At 41.4% G+C, this 24,999-nt stretch overlaps 1 protein-coding gene across 1 annotated transcript in view; it reads right to left on the bottom strand.

Annotated features, from left to right (window-relative positions):
• SLC6A5 (solute carrier family 6 member 5) overlaps nucleotides 1-24,999 on the bottom strand; it is a 68,210-nt gene that overhangs the window by 29,908 nt on the left and 13,303 nt on the right. The window contains exons 6-11 of the mRNA XM_077929015.1: nucleotides 16,863-17,004; nucleotides 15,296-15,428; nucleotides 12,717-12,851; nucleotides 11,248-11,351; nucleotides 2,924-3,048; nucleotides 1,172-1,284 (exon numbers count right to left, since the gene is read on the bottom strand). Of these exons, the coding sequence (XP_077785141.1) occupies nucleotides 1,172-1,284; nucleotides 2,924-3,048; nucleotides 11,248-11,351; nucleotides 12,717-12,851; nucleotides 15,296-15,428; nucleotides 16,863-17,004 (752 nt within the window). The remainder of the gene's footprint in view (nucleotides 1-1,171; nucleotides 1,285-2,923; nucleotides 3,049-11,247; nucleotides 11,352-12,716; nucleotides 12,852-15,295; nucleotides 15,429-16,862; nucleotides 17,005-24,999) is intronic.

Raw genomic sequence — 24,999 nt, 5'->3', positions numbered from 1 at the left:
AGCGCTGTCCGGAGACACTTCCGGGTCACGTGGCCAGCGTGACATCGCTGCTCTGGCGAGCCAGAGCCGCACACGGAAACGCCGTTTACCTTCCCGCTAGTATGCGGTCCCTATTTATCTACTTGCACCTGGGAGTGCTTTCAAACTGCTAAGTTGGCAGGCGCTGGGACTGAGCAGCGGGAACGCACCCCGCCGCAGGGATTCGAACCGCCGACCTTTCGATCGGCAAGCCCTAGGCGCTGAGGCTTTTACCCACAGCGCCACCCGCGTCCCATTCGCTCAATAGCCTAGACCTTCTCAATATGACTGGTATTGTTGAGAGACACCAGTAAGGAGGAGTAATACTAATTCAGTTTTCTAGGCTGTAAAGCACGATCCTTACTTTCAAGTAAGCACCACAGAGAACACTTTTGAGCAGAGGTGCATGAGACCAACCTTCTAAGGCTGCAGTCCTATGCATTTTTATCATTAATATTGGTGAGGCTTACTTCTGAGTAAGTATGCATGGAATCAGCTGCATGACACCTCACTCCCCCACCCTTGAAACAGAAGTCTTCTTTCCTCCTCAGCAGCCTAGATACTCTCAATATGAGTGGCATCATTGAGAGACACCAAGTAAGGATGGGTAAAACCAATACAACAGGGGGAAAATAATTAAGACCCTCAACAATTTTCAGGTGGTCTACGGAATGAAGGGGGTTTGGGAACCACTGTCTAGCCCCTTCCATGAAGTGAAAACCTCCACTTTGATTTTGGCTCAAGTTTGGTCGCAGTATGTGGGTCACTCTCTTTACAGGTCTGCCTAATTAACACCTTTCTGTTTCTTCTTCCATCCCAAAGGCAACTTGAATGTGGTAATTAACTTCTGTATGGCTCCTGCTGTGACATATTTTCACCAAGGTCAATTCTAGTACTGGGGTTTAACCTCAAAATCAGTTTTGGCTCTAATCCTACACACACTTACCTGGAGCTAAGTCCCACTGAACTCAGTCGGATTTATTTCTGAGCAGACATGCATACAATTGTACTGCCTGTATGTTTATTTTGCCTAAAAACCTTGGGTATGTGCTAGGCTCCTGCTTGTAACCAGTTACGTTAAAAATTAGTCAAAGATGTACTCTTTGGTCCTGTAACAGTCAATAGCAAGGTAGGTGAAAGAAGGCAAGTTTACCATGGTGTCCAAGCCAAGTGTTAGAAGCATCAAGAAGAAAATTATAGCCCAGAAAGGTGAAAGAGGAAGCCTGGTTAAAGCTTCAGGATATACTACAAAGGCAATCCCAGGACCTAGAACACAAGAAACTAATATTTATCTGTTGATTGATAATAATGATGATGATGATGATGATGATGATGATGATGAAAGACATCCACTGTCCCTCATTAATACTACTGGTTTTAATTGTGGCACAAACACAATTCCTTTTTCAGTGAAAAGCCTTCTTCATTGTCACTTTGTGTTTTATTTACAGTAGACAGATTCCCCGTTCCCCATCAGTTTTTTTGCACTACATTGTAATGCAGTAGAGCTGGTATAATTCAGCAGTAAGAGAGTTAATTTAAATAGGTACTTCACAAAATGTTTGGGAACTATGACAAGCATTAAAAGAATTGTTGGTTGAAGATTATTTTTATTTCTGTGATGTGATGCAAGCAACTCTCTTTAAAACCTGCTGCTAACTGCCAGCTTTTCTGGGCAAGAAGGCTTAGGGGACCTTATATATTCATAAGCATGCTCTTTCATCTCTTGATTAAAGATTTCTTCTTGACTACTATAGATAAGGCGGCTGTTTGCACTAGCTTCTTACATGTGAAAAGTAAATTAAGGAATCAAAATAATGAGTTTCTAAAATTCATCATGCCCTCTGGGAAAATTTAATTGCAGAAAATGAAATTTCAGATCCCCCTTGATTTGGACCCCCTAAATTAATGTCAGGCAAGAGTTATGGCCACTAAGAGTTGGGCACACATGAGAACAACTGCTGAGTTTCAGAAGTAGAACTTGCTTCCAGATGAGGTCAGACAGGTCCCCTCCCTGTACTTACTGAATCCTTTTTATTCCAGCAGACTTTAATTAGGATTCAATTAAAGTTATAAAGGATTTTATAACTTTAACTCATTTTAGTCTTATTCTATTGGGTCTTTTCTACACTGCTTAGAGATAACTGTGATTAAGACGTACACAAATTGTTTAAGTAAATACAAGGCTCTCCAGTCTTGTTGGGCTCTGGTTTCCATCAGTCTCAGCCAACATGGCCAACAATCAGGGGTGGTAGAAGTGCCAATGCAACATCTGGAGGGCTACAAGTTCCCCAGGCCTGTTTTAAGGGGTGCGTAACCCCATCCTTAACAAGCTGAAACTCTATCCCTGGACAGGTAAGCCTTTGACTAATAGCACCTCGTCTGGATTTAAGTTTAGTTTCCTTACCCTCATCTAGCTCATCACTGGCTCTAGAGCCCAATTCAGAACCTCTATGGCTAGATAGGAAACCTCTGGCCTGTGGGCTAGATGTGGCCCTTGGAGAATTTCCATATGGCCCTTCAGGGCATGTCCTCCTTGGCCCACACCTGCAATTTACATCTGAAAATAACCTCATGTTAAGAGCTTTTTTCACTCATGCAAATTGTATGCCCAATTCAGAATGGGATCACAGAGGGGAGCATATTATTAAAACAATCCTACCTCCTAGGCCAGGGTCTTGATCCAGACTGGGGACCTCCCATATACAATTTGCATTGCAGAGAAATCTCCGAGTTACTCCAATAGGAGTTATTTTCCACAATATACAAATGGGGACACAGTAAAGCCAATCGAGACTGGGATCCTGTGGTAGTGCCCCCACCCCAGTATTCTGAATAATGTACATTTGCAGGCTGACTTGCAAACCATGCTATACCATTCATAAATTGAAACAAACTCTCATACCTTGGTCGGCAACATCTTCAATGTCTACTTTGAGCTCATTTGCCATAAAACCAATAACGGAGAAGATGACAAAGCCTGCAAATATACTTGTGGCACTGTTGGTACAAGTTACTATCAAGGTGTCCCTGATGAAAGAAAAAGATGAAAGAAAATACGCACAGTAGAAGTAATAGTGGATACATAGATAATAATTTATCCTTTGTGGGACACCAACTCTTAGTAGACACAATACAAAAAAAAAATACATATTTTAAGTGAAACAACAACATCCAAAAGCTTTCTACTAATAAAAAGACATTCTACTAATATGAAAATAAAAACTTACAAAGTGGTTAGCAGCAATAATTAACTGATTCCATCACAAAAATATGCTATTTCAAAAACTATGGGAAATGATAACTGTGATCCCACCACACTATAAAATACCTATTGGTTGAACAAATTGAGTTGCTCATTCTCCCACACATATATATTCTTAGGATGGCAAACTTCATGACATCTTTTTGAAGGAGAGATAATACATGGTGATTCATAATGAAGTATACAGTTTCCAGATGCTGTAAGACAGTAACAGGTAACGACATGAACCACAATTGGGAACCGTGAGATAGATGTACTCATAAAGTTTGTGTTCTGCTACTGAGGGAAATAATGTAGGCAATAGCGCACGTGTCATGTGACTAGCCAGGCAATATGGCTGAATCTGCAGTAGAGAAGGTGTTTGTGTTCCTGAATTGAGCGAAACGGAATCTGTAACTGTTGTGTGACGGCATTTTCTCCAAGGAGAAAATGTACCTACGATTGGCATGAAAAATTTGAAACATTTTTCTGTGGGGGTACATAAAGCACAAGGTATTCACCCCTCCCCTTCCTATTGATTTAGCGGAGCTGAAACAGCATATCACAGCCACTATCACTGCACTTAATTCAGATATCTTAACTCGCATTTGATCAGAAATGGATTACCGGCTCGATGTGTATCATGTGGCATAGGGTGCACACATAGAACATCTGTGACTGTTTCTGAAAAAACTTTAAACATTCCCCTACAATTCTATTACAGGTAACATAAGATGTATTACATTCTTCATCTTCTTTATAGTGTGTTGAAACTGTATATTTCATTATGAATCACTCTGTATTATTACCATATCAGACCAAGATCATATTTGAGCATTTGGGCACATATGCCTAAATGTGTGGCTTATATGTGGGTGGAACAGTGTGGTGTAATAACTATTTTTGAATGTTTGAGGCCCAGGTTTGAAGGCGTATTTGAACAGCTATCAACCTCCCTGACAGCTTTGATGAAGTCACTGTCTCTTTCATAAGCTAGATTCAAAAACAAAGTGTTCCTCTGAGCAGGAAGAGTGAAAGACAAACAAGGTGATAAAAGTTGGAAGAAATGTGGCATGTTTATACAATTTGCACACTGTTTTAGGAATGGGGGAAATCAGTGCTTTTTTTTCTAAAAAAATGTTTAGGGATACTCTTATTTTCCTACTCATATTGAAATACTGCCCCTCAATGAGGCCAAACTTAGATTCACAAAATGTTTAGGGGTATGCGTCCTCCTGCATCCCCCCCAGAAAAAAGCTCTGGGGAAAATATATCTGGAAAGAATTTTACATTAGAACAAGACAGTGAGCTATCCTGGAATAACCACTAAGCAACCAAAGTTATACTGTTATGTACCCAGTGGTCTGTGTTGCCTGAGCTTGAGTCTGAACTAAAGATTCTGAGCCCCTGTGTTCTGATTTGATACATGATATCCAATCACAGAACACTTCAGGATTTGGGCCTCCGCCATTGGCCCTTAAACTCTGAGTTACAATTCGCAGCTTGGAAGTTTAGACAGCCAATCACGTTGGGAGTGGGAGTGGCCCAGGCCTTCAGAAATGTATATAAGCAGTTGCTTTGCCCCTGTTTGTTTAGTTCTGTTAGTTCAATAAAGGTTCTTGCTGTTATCACTGTGTCTTGCGTCCTAAGAACCCACCTACACTTCATATACCCTGGAGAAAATTGCTACTTTTAAGTCCTTGGCCCTTCTTTTAAGGCTAACACTCTTGCTGTTTATGAGAGATTGACACTTACAAAAACATTTACTTACACTGACTAATGAGCAAAGTCAATGTTCTAGTGCCCCTTACAAAATTTAGGGTAGTAGATTTCCTCCCTTCCCTTTCACTATTGCAATGAATATTTCCAGGGAACTTGGGGCCAATTTATATTGGAGCCATGTGTTCAATAGCCTCATCAGTGTTGATACAGAGAGGGCTGGAGGAATTGCTCCATGGGTGCCTGCAGCAACCGGAGATGAAAGGTGCTACAGGCACTTGTAAGCTTTGGACATGGGAAGGCTCGTTTTCAGGCAGATATATGCATACTTCAATAAATTCATAGCTCAAAAATATAAATGGAGTGATTTCTTCCAAAATAATATCAAATAGTTTTCAGTTTCAATGTCATTTGTTTATCAGATGATGAAAAGAAATCTAGAAACCTGCCATAAAAAGCACCCTGCAGTTCCTGAAGACCTCTAAGGAAGACTTCCCTTAAGTAATCATTTTTTCCTTCTTGCTGAGACTTGATAATGCTAACTATAGAAACAGATTGCTGTGTTCTAACTTTGTTCTAAAGGAAACTTTTCCCCCCCTGGCTCTGGATCAGCATCAGACGGAAATACGGCTCACTAAGAAAGCTTATCACTCTCACAGAATTTTAAGCTGGGGTATGTGCTGTAACAGATTGTTACAAATCCAAGATAATTTTTCAGTCTGCACTGAAATGCACTGAAGGGGGAAATGTTTAAAATAAAATTTAGCTGTACTGAGGTAAATTATGACATAAAAGCCACTCTACAGCTCTCCTGCTCCTTTTACATCAAGATGTTTACTTCACAAACAGGGATAACGGGGGTTGGAGGCTTTCTTTTCCACCAATGTCTCTATTTCTGGGGGCCTTAATGTGGCACCTTTGGACACAATTGCAGCCACAGAGACCTACCAGGTTGCCCATCAAGCTCTTTAGCCCCCCCCCCCCCCTCTGGACCAATTATAAATTATAATGGCCACACAGTCCAAGTTTCTCTTCACTCTCTCCCATGTTGTCTATGGAGGCCCTGCTACCATTTTGATTAGTTAGCACACTTGGAAAAGAGGAGAGAAAATAGCTCACTGCTGGTGGCATCCAATTACAACTGTTGACTCTCCCTTTCTCTGCAGGTAGCATCCAATTAGAAGAGGGAGAACGGTTCTAATAGGATGCTACCTGCAGGGGGGCTTTTTGACTCTAAGGAAAAGAGACAGCAAGAAGGTGGGGTTTTTCCTATAGCTGAGTGCAAAAAGGAAACATAGGTGCTGAGAGAAGACTAAAAAAAAAAACACAACCCAGAGCACCAGGGGTTGGAGGGGGGGGAGGTGTCCATGTGCGTATAGGTGATCAGGACACATGGAGAAAAACATATGGGGTAAGGGTAAAGTGTGTGTGTGTGTAAGAGAGAGAGAGAGAGAGAGAGAGAGAAATCTCGACTTCTCTGAAATTGGTGGTTTGCTTTCTGTAAAAAATGTGTTAGAGAGTAGAAAACTGTAGGTCAAAGTGGACAATTTTGTATTTGGGGGCTCAGACTATGCATCTGTACTCATTTTCATGGGCAAGTTACTTGATCTCAAGTTCATCAGTTTGACATCTGTGGAATGGGTGTTTTCTGACTACTCACACCAACCACAGCAGCTATTTTGTGAGTGGTCGTACCTCTGTGGCAGCCATTTTTATCATGTCAAATACATTCTCAATATTCCAAAAGTGCCCATGGGCCCCAGAAGGTTGCCAAGTTCATACACAACACTAGCAACTGTTCCCATGCTTCTGTAGGAATGCATTCACTGGGCCTAAAACATGGCACATAAAGATGATTTCATTAGTGTCCTTTAGGTCTCTTCTCGTATACAGCAACACATTTCTGTTTCTGATACTGCTAATTAATGCTCTGGGCTTTCCAAAATCAATGGATAATTGTAATACATTTACCTAATTTTAGGCACCAGTGCATACCCTCCTACATTTCTCTGATGAAATAGGGATGTCCCATTCCATAATAAGAATTTTACTATTTATACCCCACACATCTTACTGGGTTGCCCCAGCTACTCTGTGCAGCTTCCACCATATATAAAAAACATACTAAATCGTTTTTTAAAACCTTCCCTATACAGAATTGCCTCCAGACAACTGGGGGGTCGGATAACTCCATACCCCCTAACATTTCCCCATTGAAAATAGGGACATCCTAAGAAAAAGTGGTATATTCTGGGATCAATTCAGAAACCAGGATAGCTTCTCTAAATCAGGGACATCCCTCAAAAATAGGAACACTTGGAAGGTCTGCCAGTGACTTTCCAGAAGGGGGAGAAGAGAAAAAATGTTTCACGTTCAGCTCTAGGTCAGGATTGGGGAGTCTGTGTCCCTTTATATGTTGTTGAGCTATAACTCCCAAAATCCCTGACTGCTGACCATACTGATTGGGGGCGATGAGAGTCAGAATTCAACCACAAGGACAGCCACAGGTTCCTACTACCAGCTATAGGTCTTCAGCACCATGATACTGGTAGGTAGATTGAAAGTGATGACTGCCAATTCATATGAAAGCAGGTAAGTGGAGACTGTTTATAATGTGACATGACCCTTCCCAACAGCCATGCTTTCCCCCTTGAAATGGCTTCTCCCTGGCAGGGGTTTCTTCTTGTCTGGGAACCCCATGTTCAGGGGGGATGTCTGCAGCAGAGCAATTTTATGGGGAAACAAAGGCAGGGGAATAGCTTGGCTCTCTTCTCGCACCCACACGTGCTGCACAATCTGGCTCTTACACACAGGTCAGCTGCTATGACATCAAGTTCCATCCTTAGACATCAGAAGGACTTATCTGGCATGGGTTCTAGTAAGTGTAAAAAGCAAGAAGTGTGTGCAAATGTCTAGTTAAATAAAACATAGGCTCAGGATCAAAATATAGACAGGGTGGACCCAAGACATAATGCACTATGGTTCCCCTACACAATATGTCCCAGTCATATTGTGGACTGTATGCATGGCTGACACTCTTCACTCAGATTCTCTTCAATATGGGTTTGGTATTTTTTTTAATATAGAAATGAGAGCATTCAGTATAGATAAATTGGTCTGCTTAGACTAGGGAGACTTGAGATGCCTCAGACGAGTCACTGTCTCTCTGCCCAACCTCCCCCACAGGCTTGTTATAAAATGAAATAGGATAAGCCCCATATATATACCCTGGAGCTTCACACCAGTGAGACTTAAACTAGTTGATGCTTAAATTACTCTACAATGAAACCTGCAGCCTGGAATATATCATTGTCTGCATGCTAGTCTTGCATTGAGAGCAGTGGCAAAAACAGTCACAAGAGAAGCTAAAATGTCATTTGGGGGCTGTAATCCTAAATTCACTTACTGATAAGTAAATGAACTCAATTGGGCTTCCTCTGGTGTTGATAGGCATAGGAATGCATGGCTGTATCATGAGTGGAAATAGCAGAGCCTCAAATTTAGAAGGCTCAAAGATTTAGATTTTGCTGGCAACAAAACTCTCAGTGATTATTTCATCAACATGCAAGCAGCAGCCAAGATACCACTGATCATGACTCCCCAAAAAACAGAAAAGAAAATGGTTCTAACAGTCATTAGAAAGCAAATCTAATGAGACTTCAAGAACTCTTAAGTACAGCATTAATTACTTACTCCCCAGGGAAGCTCATACAGCCAGTTCCATTGCAGTTTTCAAGAAAATCATAGCATTTTGGAGTGGGTGGGTTTTAAATTGCTGCGTTGGCTGCTGGTCAAAATTGTTTTTTATATTGTTATGCTGCCTTTGCTACGGCTGTGTTATTTTTCTATTTCATTTAAAGATGATGGGTGTTTAAAGTATCTTACTTATGAAGATTAATTTGATGTCTGAGACTTCTTTTGGGCATAGGGAATAACGTCTAAGAAAACATAATTTACAATTCCCTTGACAGAAAAATGCTGACTGACAGTGAGACCCAAAAAGAAATCATGTTATCAAATGATAGGGAGACAGTCCTTCCATAAAATCCAGGTTGTCATAAAACTGATTCTGAAAGACCAGACTAATTATAGTGATTCCTTCTAACAGCTATGAAGCTAGAATCTGCATACACAAAAGTAAATGTCACTTAAAAGTAAATGCTTTAAGGAAGGAGAGAGAGGTAGCTGGTTAGGAAGGGAAATCATAAGCTTTTGCAGAGAGATCACTACTCTTCTCTTTAAAATCCTCTGCAAAAGATGACAGAACTAGGGCATGTGTTAAAGAAGAGTGCAAGAAAATCAGATGGTGCAGGCTGGCCCCTAGGCTAAAAAAGCACACAAAAGGGCCTGTCAGTTCTGCTTGAACATGCATGTACTGTATATTAATTCTTTAACCATTTTGATGGTTAGAGCAGCATAGCACCAAGAGTTGTGCCTTCCTTGTGAATTATTTGGAAGCACATAATGTGCAGAATATAGGCATCCAGGCCCAATTGGTCACTTGGATAATAAGCCACTCTCCCCTACATCCTTGTGCTTTCTCTGCCCCGATCCAGACCCTTTAGAGCAGCTTGAGAGGTGGCACAGGGGGCTCAGAGAATCTGCAAAAACTGCCTCCCTTCTTTTCTTCATGAGGTCAGGGAAATGGGAAATGAAACGCTGGGAAAACAGAACGCACCGCCATGTGAATGCAGCCTATGTGACAAGCTTTCTTGAACTTTGAGTCCCAACATTCCTTCATCTTGAGCGCATTTTTATAGCCAAACCCAGCACAGTAGCTGTTAAAGTGTTTTAAATTCGCTTTAGACACATTTCTCTGCCCTGGAATCTAGTACCAGTTATTCTATGCATTCTGGAGACCTGTTGCCTACCTTATTTGCTCACATATTTTCTGAAGCCTTTCAGTTCTATCAGCAGCACTGACATTTGACTGCAACATTCCCAGCATTACCTTTTTGTCACCTTCCTAATGTCACACTTTTCTGACTCCTGCTGCCTGTTGTTCAGAGAAAATGCAACCCAAGCAACCAAATGTTCAGCTGTGCCTCCAAAACTCTTGGGCACATGCTACATCTTTATGAGCTATTGTTGGGGTTGCTGGTTTCTACTGTTCCTTCCACCTGCATTTTGAAGCTGCTTCAAATAGTGGAACACTTGGAGTAGGAATGTGTTGAATAAATAAATAAAGCAATCAATCAAAACCAAATATGGAATGGGCCTGTATTTATAAGAGAGCAAACTTATCGGCTCTGTAGGAAGTTACCCATTACCTTTAATCAAAGCTTCCATCTTTAGTTTGAATTTAGAGAGCTTTTCTTAATCTTAACTAGGTGCTAATACAATTTCAGGAATAATCACTGTGCTCAGTGATATAACAAGAGCAGAGGTGATACAGCCATTGCCCTTTTGGAAACTGCAGATTACCCTTTCTAATGCAGAGTGCTCAGAGCACAGCTGGGTTCTGACCTATTTCTAAATCTCCAGGCTTTCTCCGGTAGAGATTATGCTTGTGTTGTATTTCATGCTGCCAGCCCAGGTTCTTCCTGGCAATTCCCGAGGTTGCTTTTCAACCTGGCCTATTTTTAATCAGGGCAAGCTTTCAATAGAAAGTAGGGCACACCAACCTCAGGAGGAGCCCAGTGGGTTTTGAGGACCTGCATCACAGGTGATGGAGTGTTTCCATTCTTGAAAGAAATTGTGCTTTACAAACAATGTCATAGCTTTCATGGCCACAGAATCAGGCACAATTTAGCCAAACAACAGAACTTCTGGGTCCTGCAAGGTCCAGAAGTATTGTGTGTTGTTGGCCTTACTGAACTGTACTGAAGGGAGAGGGACCACATATTGAATGCCTTGCAACTTCCAAAATTCCCTCCCTAATGGAGGGTGGCATATCAGGAAGCAGGGCTCTCCCTGGCATTCTAATTTCTTATGTACAGGAAGTTCCCTCCTTGACCTGCCCCCACATGAGGTAGCATGCAATTCTCTCCACCCATTTGATATAGATCTGCTATGTGACACAGTTTTGAATGCATAGACTGGTTTTATTACTGATTGGGTATATCCAAATCACCCAATTTTCTTCTTTCAGTGGTCTGGCTGTGTCAAATAATTAGGAACCACTGGTAATCCTAATTACGTTTTAAAATTCATAAACAACTCCCAGCTAATTTGTAAGGATCTAAATTATATCCATAAGTTTCTGGAATTAACAGTGCCACTCAGTCGCCATAAAGCCATTGGGTTCATGGAATCATTCTACTTACCTGTACAAGTTGTTATGAAATTTGTTATAGGAAGACAAGGTAATCAGGCCACCCCATGCAGCAGACAAAGAGAAAAATATTTGAGTGGCAGCATCTTTCCACACCTTTAAAAAAAAAAAAAGTCCCATGAAGAAAATGAGCATCAACTTCAACAAACATTTTTCAGCAAGTTATTTTAAAAATCAATAGTGCTGTTGACTATGGGAGCAATCCTATCTCAAGCTACACCAGGATGAGTGGATTAGGATCCAGAGATCTCCAGCTGAGTCAGGAGGCTCCTGTCACAGTTGGGTTATGGAGGCTTAACTCCCTCATCTTCGACTCTGCTGGAGAGACATTAGTATATTTTCCAACCAGCTGAGCCCACCATGAAGGATCTTAAATTGACATAAACCCCCACAAAGGAGTGTGTTGGGATGGGACCAGAGGGCTGGGGTTATTTAGGCTAGATTCTAAACCCATTCTGTTTAGTCACATGACCTGGCAACTTGGGCATAGCCAGGATTTTTATTAGGGAGAAAAGAACCTCAGATTTGCATTGATTTGTATTGATTTGGAGGGGTGCAGCTGCGCCCCCCCCCCCAGCTATGCCCATGCCTGGCAACCTAGTGTAGGTTAAACTGGCAAAAAGGATGGTGTAACTCAAACTTTGTTTTAAAGGCTTTGTTTCCCTCTGCAGGTACAGGCCAGCTTAGGCAGCAGTAGCCTTGTTGCTGAATGGAGTCTGAATCTGGTGTAACATGACACCAGCTAAACTCACAGTGGCTTGGCTTTACACCAGTTTCTTGTGTACAGGATTGCTCCCTACAATTCAAACTGATTGTAAAAGAGCCCATATAAAAGTGGCACAGCTCACGGCACAAGAAGAAGCAGGCTGCTCCAAGCAGTAGCATTTATGGGATTGTAGGAAATACTGTAATACAAATTACTACTGCAAAATGTGATGATGGACACACACACGCACAAAAATGGATTAGCCAAATTTATGGAATTCCTATTGTTGTTGGGACCATTACACTGGAGCAGATACGCCTCGGACTGATCCAACAAGGCAGCCCAAATGTACTCTAAACGTCACTAGATAAGGAACAATTTGCACTGTAATCTGATAAGTCACCAGGTGAGCTGTTCTCTGGGAGTGTGTTATTTCATTCCACATAACACATGCAGCATGGCTGTGGATGTGCAGAGCTAGCTCACCTTGCTGATAGCCATGTTTCACTGCCTCACAACCAGAAAAAGTGTGACCCACCAAAACAAATGGAGCAATGTACTGAAGGACACGCAAACGTAACCTTATTAGAACGCCTAATGTAATGGGTGCAATAGATTTAGCCAGATCAGCTTGCACGTAATTGATTCAGCACAGCATAGCATATCTCTGTATGCTTTCTTAATACACAGCAAATAATAAATCTGTATGAATTATTCACCCTATTAGAGTGTTATAACTGGAATAATAAGCCCACCATAGCATCAATCAGTTTCTCCCACTTAGGTGTGATGAAGTACAATATTCCATTCCCAGCTCCTGGCAGAGTTACTCCTCTGATGAGTAAGATGATGAGCACTACATAAGGGAATGTAGCAGTGAAGTACACCACCTAAAGAGACCACACATAGACAAAGAATTACTCATTTGGGCGGATCCTATAAGTAGGCTTGCTGTCCATGACAATTCATTACCCAGGCAGAATTAGTACACAGGCTCATGGGAATGTAAGCAACCTACAGAGATAATAGGATTATTAAAATGTTGCTATCTATGAAAAACCACAAGCTAATAAAATGGCAAGGTTCTGAGATAACAATAGCAGTATTTATGTGTAGCTGATGTTTTTCCTATTCATGCATCTTATTACTATATGTGACCCTTCAAACCAATGAAAATCAAGGTAGTTTTTCATAAAATGTGTCAGCAGGCACAGCAGCCATTTATTTAAGATCCCATCTCTCTATATACCGTATTTTTTGCTCTATAAGACTCACTTTTTCCCTCCTAGAAAGTAAGGGGAAATGTGTGTGCGTCTTATGGAGCGAATGCAGGCTGCGCAGCTATCCCAGAAGCCCGAACAGCAAGAGGGATTGCTGCTTTCACTGCGTAGCGATCCCTCTTGCTGTTCTGCCTTCTGAGATTCAGAATATTTTTTTTCTTGTTTTCCTCCTCCCAAAACTAGGTGCGTCTTGTGGTCTGGTGTGTCTTATAGACCGAAAAATACGGTATATACTGATGGTTGTGCTTGATTCTGCTTCCCCAGTTGCTGCCCTTTGGTAAAAGGACCATCTAAAGCAAGGGAGGGGAGCCTCACTCAGATCCAGGGACCAAAAGGAACCCTCCAGGCCTCTCCCTCCAGCCCTTGTAACTTTCTCCAGGCCACACCGCTCTCTGACCTTGAGTGGTTTTGCCTGGCTAGATTTTGTCCTTGAACGCCTGGCTCAGTGGAGGACAGGAAAGGGTGTTTGAGCATGTGTGAAAACTAGCCTGATCTACAAAGATCAAAACGACACTAATTGCTCCAGCGAATTGCGGTTGCCCAGAAGTGAATGTTGCAGTTGGGCTGAAAAATGTTTCTTTTCCCTCTGATCTAAAGTATTTCATCCACGTTAGCTGCTCTTACATCGTGGTTAGCACTCCTGCGGGTGAGGTGGGCATTACCTGCATGCTTGTGAAAAAAGGGAGGGATCTAAGCCTGGAGCAGGGACCCTAGTCAGAGGGAACTAGAGCTTACCAAAGATTGGCCAAGGTGTTCTGAGCCCAGCATGGTAAGTCTGCTGTTGAAGTAAAGGGGGATTGAGAAAGGAGAGGGAGAGGTGTATAGATAGCCCTTTCTTCATGACCCAGCAGCTGACTACAGAATCTTGCTTCTTGTGCATTGGGGACAGAGCTTCCCTGCAGAGGGAGCGGTCAAGTGAGCTTGAAAAGAATAACCGTAATGTGTGGGGAGATAAAAAGAGGAGAGGGAGAGGGAGCTGAGGCTGAGCCCTAAACAAGGCTAGTTCTACCATTCTAGGACTCTCTTTTCAGTGCAGTTGGGATATCTTTGAAATCTATTTACTTTTTTCATTTAATGATGTTCCCAACTCATTTGTTATGTGCCCTCACATTTTAAAATAGAGCAGTTTTATAATCAAGCCACTCAGCCTCATGCATGCTCACGCAGAAGTCATTTTATTAGAGAATTAATCTTTATAAAGTTTGTAGGGGGGGACACTAATATTTTAATTACCTTTAGGACAATGTTGAAAAAAGATATTATCTATCTTCCTGAACTGAAGAAAGCTAATAGTGTTTAAGAGAACTAAACTTGAAGGCGATATGATATATTTGTCTTGTTTTCCATACTGTACAAACATTAATTTCATTCCATTGCTATTTTTAGCCTCACAGAACATTGTAAAAACCTGAAAACCCTCCTATGAAGAGGGGATAGTTGAGCAAGTGTATACAGGCTGGGCAATGATGCTTCTGAGGTATTCAGTGAAGTACTTCTGCTAGCACAAGGATTTCCACTTGCACAACATAGCTTCCTTCTCTTCTCCCTGCATGCCCCAGATCCTCCCCAATTCTGCTCTGGAGGTTGTGAACTCCCAACATGGGTTTAACAGGGCTTTGGGGAGACATTCAGAGAGAGGAGAAGGAATGGAAGTTCCATTGTGCAGCTAAATGTCCTTGCCCCGGTGTAAGCACTTTGTTGGGTAATCCAGCCAGCTGCTGCATCCCTTGTCTTTGGAATGCATATTTTGATAAAATGAATTAATCATACTTTACAGGACTCTTTCCATTCACCTTTTAGGATGCAACCCAATATCAATACTGAAAGCACAAGGAATGTAGGCAGCATGCCATGAGGATCCCAAATTTGAAAAATAGAGCAAATAATCATATCAATGAAACTTTTCTTCAGCTACCATGCAAGAGGATATGTGCTACGCTGCTTTCACATTTATCAACAAACTATTCAGTAGTTTGGTAATACTTAGTCCTTCAGTCATACAATATATCACTGAGTTCTGGCTCTGAACAGTCTAAAGAAAGATGCTCTCTTACTTTTCCTGATGTCTTTATTCCTTTAGCCAGGGAAGCATAGACAATCGCCCAAGCCAGAAAGAGAGAGAGTGCCAAAGGCCACCTGATTTCACCAGGATATTCGATTCCTGCAGAAATCTTCAATACAAAGTACCTGAGAATCAAAATGCCAATGTGAGTCATTACAGGCCCAATCCCTCCGGCATTTACTTTTGTAATGTCAAATACACACACACAGCTTTATTGCAGTCCATAGACCCAAATTACACAGTCTAACAATGGTATAAATATCAATAGTTATTAAGGCATAAGAGCGTCCTTGATAGCCAACAGAGGAGCCTTAGGCCATACATACTGATTTCTGATACTTACTGCCTCCAAAAGAAATTTTGCTACACCCAGTGTAATAGTATCAGTCTTATCCTCAAGGAGAACCGTAACATAAAAGGAATAAGCAATTCCAGGTTGTTCTGTTAATATTGGTTTGATTAGATGCTATCTAACCTGATTATACAGACTACAGTGTAATAAAATGTGTTTCATACATTCAGCATCCTGGGAACTTGGGCACAGCCTATCTTGGTATGGGATGCCAGCCAATCTTCCACTCAACACTTTGGATGGGAAAACTTTTAATCTGGCTTTAGAAAATAGACAGTGATAGTTTGGTACAGTCAGTTTCTTAAAGTAGGGAGCTGACAGAAAACCGAAACCCTGCAGATATCGGATTCCTAACACAGATGGGCCACAGGTCACATATGAGCAAGATCGTAAATCACTCAGGGCAACATCCCAAAACCTCTGTCAAATATAACTGTAGTTGTGATAACCACATCCCAGCCCTCCCCATCCTATCTGGCGAAGGGAAGATCTGGTCACAACAGAGTGTACCCCTCTCTTGTGCCCTCCCTTTCCCTGTTTGAGGTACGTGCCAGCATCAAATAAGAGATTAATTATTTAACAGGCTGACGCTTATCAAATAGCCTCAAAAGGTTCCCTAGGGTCTCTCTGAAGTTTCCTTAGTGTGGTTAAAACTATAGGTGTGAGAGTATTTGAAATAATCTGAGACAACACAGGGTTTATAAAACAAGAATTGAGTTTACGAAGATAAAAGAGAGACTGCCATAATTTTTGTGGTGCTTTCACTCTGACCACTATCCTATGAGGCACGTCTACCAGGACTTGACATGATGGCAGCTTTAGGGAAGAGATACCAAAAGATTATGTGGTGGGACTTGAACCCAGATCCAAATCACATTCAAACCTCAGGACATCTACCTCCTGAATGCCAAAACAATGTACTATTTTCCTGGCACTTGTTTTGAAATGCCATCAAATTGCTTCTGTCTCTGTAGCAGGAGCAATTAACTCATTAGTCAAGTCCCAATATATGAAAGACATATCTAAATGACTGGCATAAACACTCAACTAATGAACAGCAGAGAAAGAACCTACAGACAATGTAATTACAATTTTTTCATTCCGTTAATAATTTCATGCATTACCCTGTGACTTTCAGATGGAGATTTGTTTTAAAATTGTTCCAAAATGTGTGTGTGTGTTTTGTTTTTGTTTTTTTAAATCTTACTTGAAGTACTCTTCACTGCCACTGACAAAAGTTTTGTTGACATGGCTGGTATAGTTTACCATTGTCAAGTTTGGATAGGCACTCATACAGAAAGTAGAGTTCTTTATTTGTAATTTGGGGTGGTCACCAATGATGCAGGAATCTGAAAAAACACAAGTCAAAAGAGCAGTTACTGAGCTAAAATTCATCTAAAGACTTGGGGGAAAACAATTAACAAATAACAGCTTGCATTGAAGTACATTTCATTTGAGCATTGAAAATTAATTAGGTTCCTCTACCTGGTTGAACAAAGGCAAACTATCTTCCTTTCAACATTAATCACATTTGAGCCTTCCTTTTCATTGATGAGTCTAGTCCATGCATCCTCAAACTCGGCCCTCCAGATGTTTTGAGACTGCAATTCCCATCATCCCTGACCACTGGTCCTGCTAGCTAGGGATCATGGGAGTTGTAGGCCAAAAACATCTGGAGGGCCAAGTTTGAGGAAGCCTGATCTAGTCCATCTTGGCCTTTTGTTGGGCAGGACTTCTGGCAATTTGTTGTGCCCATGCAAAAGCCCCAAACCCACAGAATGAGCTCATAGCTCCAAATGTGGGTGCAAGTCTCAGTTTTAGAGACAGGTAAATGGGGCTTGCTAGTATTGCCCACACTCAGGCTTGTGTGATCATTGCTACGATGCAACCTCTGCTTGCAGTCTACTGTGATCTGTAGACTATTAGCTACTCATTTGTGGCTCCCTGAGTGGTTATTTCATACTGTGCATTTAATGAGCTGTTTTCCTCCTACTCAGTTTCTCTGGACATTTAAAAACAATGAACAGCAAAATAAATACAAGTTCACTAAGTGAAACATTGCTTTTATACATGTTGCTTGCAAGGCTTGTAAATCCGAAGGCAATTTGTAACTTGTATTTGACTGCTGCAGATTTGTGCATTTGAACTGAAATTCTGGTTTTAAAGCTATTATTTGATTTTAATAAATGTATACCCCAATTTTCCATCTGAAGATGCTCAAGACAGGTAACGATAAGATATAATCTGTTTTCTATTAAGGAACACTTAAAAATATATATCCATGGATATTTCCAAAGCCAAGCCAGTATGAACTATGTGCAATCCTACTGTGAAGCATTGTCTAACGTGAGGAATGGGCAAATGTAGGTGGACATTTTCCATTCTATTGCTTCAGCACTAAACTGGAAGTGTACAAAACACAGTTTGAAAGAAAGAACAAGCTAATATCCTGCCATAAGGTCTTGACCCATCAGTACTGACTTGATCTGTCTTGTGGATCAGCAGCATAGTTGACCCAGAGCAAAAGTGAAACCCCCATGTCTGAATCCTTATACAAGGATCATACAGTAGATACGATTGGTACTCGTGTTGCGTACCGTCCTCCTTACTTTGGGTTACGAGCTTCACTAACCCGGAAGTAGATGCTCCTGGATGTGAACTTTGCCCCGGGATGTGAACAGAGGTCGCACTCCGGCAGCGCAGCAGCAGTGGGAGGCGCCATTAGCAAAAGCACGCCTCGGGTTATGAATGATTTCCGGTTATGAACGGACCTCTGGAACGAATTAAGTTCGTAACCAGAGGTAGCACTGTATTAGATTTTTCTATTGAAATGTCACTTCAGGACATACTTCTGAAAGTCTTCAGTCTGAGCAGTATAATATTGTAGATGTCTACTGAGACGTCAGTTCTACAGAAATTGATTGGATTTACTGCAAGCCAAGCCTTGTCCGATATATTTCAAGCATGGGAGTTAAATATTAAATTGTCAATATTTTCAGTAAAGCTACTACACCCAGCAATATCCATATGGAGATCACTACTCACATTCCCAGGAAGAACTTAAATTCGCAGCTCTGAAATCAAGTTCTAATGAGGAGAATTGACTTTTGAGTTCAGAAATTTGTTTCAGCTCGAACCTTGGTTGTATGTGGAGGCCAGACTGTGATTAGGCTTGATCCAAAGCTTCTGATTTATGACTAATACATCAGCTATGACTTGCAGCAATATTTATCCTGAACAGAAGTTTTCTGGTTACAAGGTGCATTTTAGGTGCATTAGGACAATCCTCATGTGCACCTAAAGACAGCAAAGATCTTGAGAACATAATCAGCGTATTAAGAGAGTGGTATTTAAATTGCTCAGATTTAATTATTATCCACAGAAATGAGCGCAGTCTCCTAACTCTCTCCGCTTAATCTGAAGCCATGCCTTTCTGCTAATTGACAAAAGCACATTGTTGCTTTTGAAATTCTCTCTTAAAAGTCAGTGAAGGCTACTAGTGACGCAAGAAGCATAAAACAGGAAAAGAAATAATTGCTGTCAAACGATCCCTTTGTATGTCCCCTTGTTCTATTAATCTTTTAATGTTCTATCAATGTTCTATTAAACTGTACTATTGCAAGCTTCCAACTTCGTGCAACCCCAGTATTTTTGGAAAGGAAAGCATTATGCCCCACGTCGGCCAGCAGAGGGGGTAGTGGTATGTTATCCACCCATTCTCTCATTTTCTGCACATCTCTAGATTTAGTTGAATATTACTGAGGAGTTGGTACTGTGTGTACCCGGTACCATGTGTCTCATTGTCTGGTCCTTTCAATCAAATGCTTATGGAAAATAATATAATACACAAATTCTAAGGCCATCACAATCCAATACAGAATTAGTTGTAAAGCCCATTGAAAATGTCTTTTGTGTGTTGCTAACTCTGTGTTTAACTGCAGGATTTGCAATAAGGATTCCACACTAATAAATATAGATATAAGAAAATAGCTTGGGGCTGTTTGTTTGTTTTATAAAAAGTGGGACATACCCCAAATTTGGAATAACTGTTGCTTCTTAAATACCCTTTTCAATATTGTGTAGCTAGTTATGAAAGCTACTGAAATAAAAGGCATCCCCCCCCCCCCGCAAAAAAATGTTATTTCTCCTACAAAAGTCTTTGTGACCTTCCAAATGAATAAATATATGTTACAAATATGTTAGATTGAGACTCCCCCCCCCTTTGCTTCCCAAATGCTCCTATGCTGTGCTGCTGCAAAGACAGAACACACACAAAATCATATTTACATAAGGGTAGTAATATTCCAAATGTATTCAGAAGAACACTTTTGGAAGACTTAATTGTGCAAAAATATTATCGCACATCTTCTCTGCTGAAAAATAAAACCTGCTTATAGTGCAATCCTACGCATGTCTATTCAGAGATAACCTGAATCGGAGAATCTTGGATACAGGACTGCAGCCTTAACAATATTGTATTTCTGAGAGCGCATTTAAGAAATAGGCAGTTCTGACATCAGTAGAACAGAACATGTTCACCTGTATATGCTGGGTTGGTTTTGCCTTGTTTAAAGTGTATAGAGGCATGAGTGAGATCAGAAGATGACACGTAAGGTCACTTTTGCTGCACTGCAGCAAGCTTTTTTATTAAAAAAAACAGCTTCGCTTTGTAGAGCTGTTGGTTTCCCTGCACCAGACGATCCTGATCAGCAGAGGGCGCAATGACTTTGCAGCAGAGGACAAACAAATCCTCGCATGCAGTGCTATCCATCAAACCTTGGACGCTAGGCAGAAAATAATAACTACACCGAACCAGAAGGTGCTGGCATGAAATTACATTTACATGGACAATTGCTAATAAGTAAAAGCATCCATTTGTAATCTAGGGGAAAGGACGGCCCAACTGTGCTTGTTTTGAAGGGGGGAAATGTTTACACACATCATTCTAGCCTTCAGATATTTATGAAGACTCCGGGGGAAATCAAAACGTTAACAAGACTGCAGTCTCATGTGTCCCATCGAAATCAGTGGATGACAAAATATATTTCTGAGTAAGCATGTTCAGGACAGGAGAGCACATCTGAAAAACAGAACAAGTTGAGCAGCATCTCATCTCGCTAGAACATCTATAGCTTTACATCTTTGCCCTATAAGATCGGTTTTTTTGCCACTGCAATAAATATAAGAGAATCCAGAAAACTCGATGTGCTCTGCACAAAACCAAACAACCTTTATTCCCTTTGGGCACTGCTTGATCACTCTTGGTTTCAGGTACAGAGGGGTGTGCGGGTGTGTTTCAACTCCCTGCATATTTCTAGAAATGCCCAAATTGCTAAAAATGAAAAAGGCAGCCAAATCAGCTTTTCCCTCTTTTTTCTTTTGCCTGATTATTAAGGAACTCGTGTTTCTTTTGTTAGAGAAAGCCAGGCATGCTGAAGGATGGGTAATCACCTGTAATTTACGCGTCTTGTCAGCACTGATGGAAACTCTTTAAATGGATGCCTGTGCAAGCCTGCAGACATCACACCACTGAAGAGCTTGAAAATATCCTATGGCCGATCTAACCCAGTGTCCTGTCCCTGATAGTGGTCAGCATTGGCTTTTGAAGATGAAGTGAAAAACTGCACAGTGAATTGCAAAGCAATGATTCAATTGCATGCTCTGCAAATGTTACAAAATCAGCTATGCGGACAGATGGCTCATCCATACATTTAAAGTGGGCAGTAAACTTCCTGTACCTCCTTTAATTCTTCATTGTCCATATGGCTTTCTCCTTAAAATCACTGCATTCCCACATTTTCCCCTCCCTCCAGATTTTCTCGTACCCTCTCATTTTCAGAGTATCCCTGGTATGATACAAGCATGGCTGAGTGAAGGGAGCGTGTGTCAAGGCTGTGATTTGGCAAGGAGGTTGTGTGGACAATGGAGAATCAAGGGAGGGACAGGAGCCCTACTGTCCCTTTAAACAGTACAGTGGTACCTCGGGTTAAGTACTTAATTCGTTCCGGAGGTCCGTTCTTAACCTAAAACTGTTCTTAACCTGAAGCACCACTTTAGCTAATGGGGCCTCCTGCTGCCACCAGAGCACGATTTCTGTTCTCATCCTGAAGCAAAGTTCTTAACCTGAAGCACTATTTCTGGGTTAGCGGAGTCTGTAACCTGAAGTGTATGTAACCTGAAGTGTATGTAACATGAGGTACCACTGTGCTATGAAGTGCATGAGGAGGAAGATGCACATAGTAAGTAATTCTATATTATGTGGCAGGGGGAGCCTTCAGTTGCTGTCAGACTATAACACCCATCACCTTTGACCATTGGTCATTCTGACTGGGGCTGATGGGAATAGTTAACCACAACATTCTAGGGGTTACCATGTCGAATCCTTATGCTTTACAGCTTGGCCAAGGGCAACTCTCCATGGAGAAACCATTTTCAACAGCATTCCCCTGGTGACTGTTCTCAGGCTCTGAGAAATTAGCTGTACGTAGTTGACATATTTTGAAGAGGCTGTGATGGGAGAAGATGCACAAGTGAGATGTGTTGCTTCTTGCTGCACTTACTATTTGGAAGGTGCGAATCTTGGGTGCTCAGATATCTTGTGCTCCCCCCCACACACACACTTTCTATTTTGCAGAAAGTAACACAGTAAAAACTTACTTTAAGGGTGTGGTAAAAAGCCCGTCTCATGCACATTCATTCCCATTGTGCATTTATTTTATGTAGCTGACACCCACAAATTGCATAAAACAAACAAACAAGGCCAAACAAATGCCACCCTGGGCATCAGTGGCGACTAGCGGCAGGGATACATTTGAAACTAGCTTTCATAAACAGCCATGCAAAGGCCCCCATTTCTAATTATCATTCCTGTGGTGGGAAATAAATGTGAAGATATATACATACAATAAAAGGAAAGGCAACAGAAATATTGAATGGACTGACGAGTCCATCTTCAATAAGTTGGCTCCCATGGCATATTTTAATGGAAGATATAATAAACGCTCAGGTAGATACAGGTCTGTGTATTTGTGGAGCATATCAACCATTATTTTCGATATGTTGCTTTCCCCCAAGAAAATTTTCATTTTATGTTTTATAATAGATATATTGAAATGTGTGACTTTGAAAAAAAATTATAAACACTAGATAAATAGGCTAGCTACAAGATGGCCTTATTCACACCAGTAACCCAGAAGCATTGGAATGGCAGGGGGAGATTGGGGATTAGCCACCCCACCCTGCTGCTGTTTTAAACAAGCCATCAATATAACTGGAATTTACTTCCAAGTCAATAGTCTTAGGATCACAACCTCAGACGTTTCATACTAGCAAAGAGGTTTTTACGGTATAGTGCGTTGATTAGTGCAGGAGTTAAGAATGCTATCTTAGAATTCCAACTCTGATTCACAAGTTTTATTCCAGTGGAGTGATGGGTCCTGCCATACCCCAGGGATGGGGAACCATTGTCCCTCCAGATGTTACTGGATTTTCAACTCCCATCAACTCCAGCCAGCATAGCTGCCATTGATGAGGATGCCAGTGGTGAGGAATGATGGGTCCCACAACATCTGGAGGACTGCTGAGTTTCTATCCCTGCTATACACAAAAACAAGATGTTGAGTGCTATTGATTGCCAGCCTGTGCTTAAGAGATCCACCATACAGGATTGACCTGACAATATTTTTTTCTGCCTGAGGCAAACAAGATTGTGCATCCCCTCCTGCCGCTTCCATATACAGTGGTACCTCAGGTTACAGACGCTTCAGGTTACAGACTCCACTAACCCAGAAATAGTACCTCGGGTTAAGAACTTTGCTTCAGGATGAGAACAGAAATCGCATGGTGGCTGCAGTGGGAGGCCCCATTAGCTAAAATGGTGCTTCAGGTTAAGAACAGTTTCAGGTTAAGAACGGACCTCCAGAACGAATTAAGTTCTTAACCTGAGGTAACACTGTACTTAAGTCAAGTGGACTGGCAGGAGAAACTTACTTTAATCCTGATTACAGGACAGTGTCCTCCACCATTCCTGAGGTCTGCAAGCTAGCTTTGGGGCACAGAACAGCACCTGCAATACACACAGCTCTGTTCTCCAACACCTCACAACTACCAGCCAGCATCTGCTGCCAGAGTCAACGATCTCACTCTGCTTAATGGTAGAGCTGGTCCTTCTGCTAGATGGAGATGCAGAATAGCTGCATCGCTAAAAGTTATATAAAAAGACATTTAAAACTTACATCTCATTATGCCAATAGCTGCCTACCTGCTAAAATCCTTTCTACCAGTACTGATGACACAGCCGTGTGTTCATATTGTAGTCATTTTAATTGTAAGAAAAATCCGTATTGAATATAAAATCTGCCACAGATCACTATTCAATCACTCAGACTGCAATCCTCAATACAGTGTTGCACCAAAATCCCCACTAACTTGCAAGTAAATACGCACTGCCAAACTCTGGCATCCTTTGCTCCTGGAATGTACACTGAAAACATCACCACCTATTCCCTACCTTATCTTTGAAATCTTATTCTGTGTTTGCCTATCTGGCACTGGAGTCAATATCCATGACAACATTATTAATGAGGTTCTTATCCTGTCGCTCCTCTTCCTAGAGCTCTTGCCATTTAAGCGACATGCTTAAAAAATTAGTTCACTGATAAGAATGAAACTTCAGATGAATTGTGGGCAAAGCCCTTAACACCCATGTGGGATCATAATGATGCCCTACATCAAAGGACACCTTCCCACAGCAAGAGTCATTGACAAGACAGAGGCTGAAGTTGTTCTGGGAAGGACTGTGCAACCATGACTGGACTGACCGAATGACATTGCCTTAGCTTCACTGAGTGGGAACTGCTACTTATCAACACACAAACTGCTAGCTAGAGCTGCTGGTTATAAAATAACGTAACAATACCCTATTCTTTCCCTTCCAAATGAGACTGTTGTATCATTTGGTGTGGAGAAAGTGTCTTGGCTCACATACTACATAGGAGTTAGATAGGAAAGGGGCATCTGTGGCCCTCCAGATGTTGGGCTATAGTTCCTATGAGTCTCAGCCATCATCCCTCATCTTCATGCTGGTTGGGATTGATAGGAACTATAGTTCAATAACATCTGGAGGGCCATAGGTTGTGGTTCAGAAGCACCTGCAGAGACACATGTTTCCTTCCCCTGAGTTTAGAGGTGCCTGTGACATCGCTGCAAGTCACTTTCCACTATCTATGTTATTTTGAATAGTCATTTGACAACAATTTTATTCCATTTTATTTCTTTGCATTAGAAATTGAACATCACCATCTTCAGCACACAACTCTTTCTGTTGTTGTTTTAAGGTTCTCTCC

This window comes from Podarcis muralis, chromosome 1 (assembly GCF_964188315.1).
Source record: "Podarcis muralis chromosome 1, rPodMur119.hap1.1, whole genome shotgun sequence".
In the NCBI taxonomy this organism is placed as follows: Eukaryota; Metazoa; Chordata; class Lepidosauria; order Squamata; family Lacertidae; genus Podarcis; species Podarcis muralis.
Note: the sequence above shows the minus strand (reverse complement) of the source record. Positions and strands in the feature narration are given on the sequence as shown.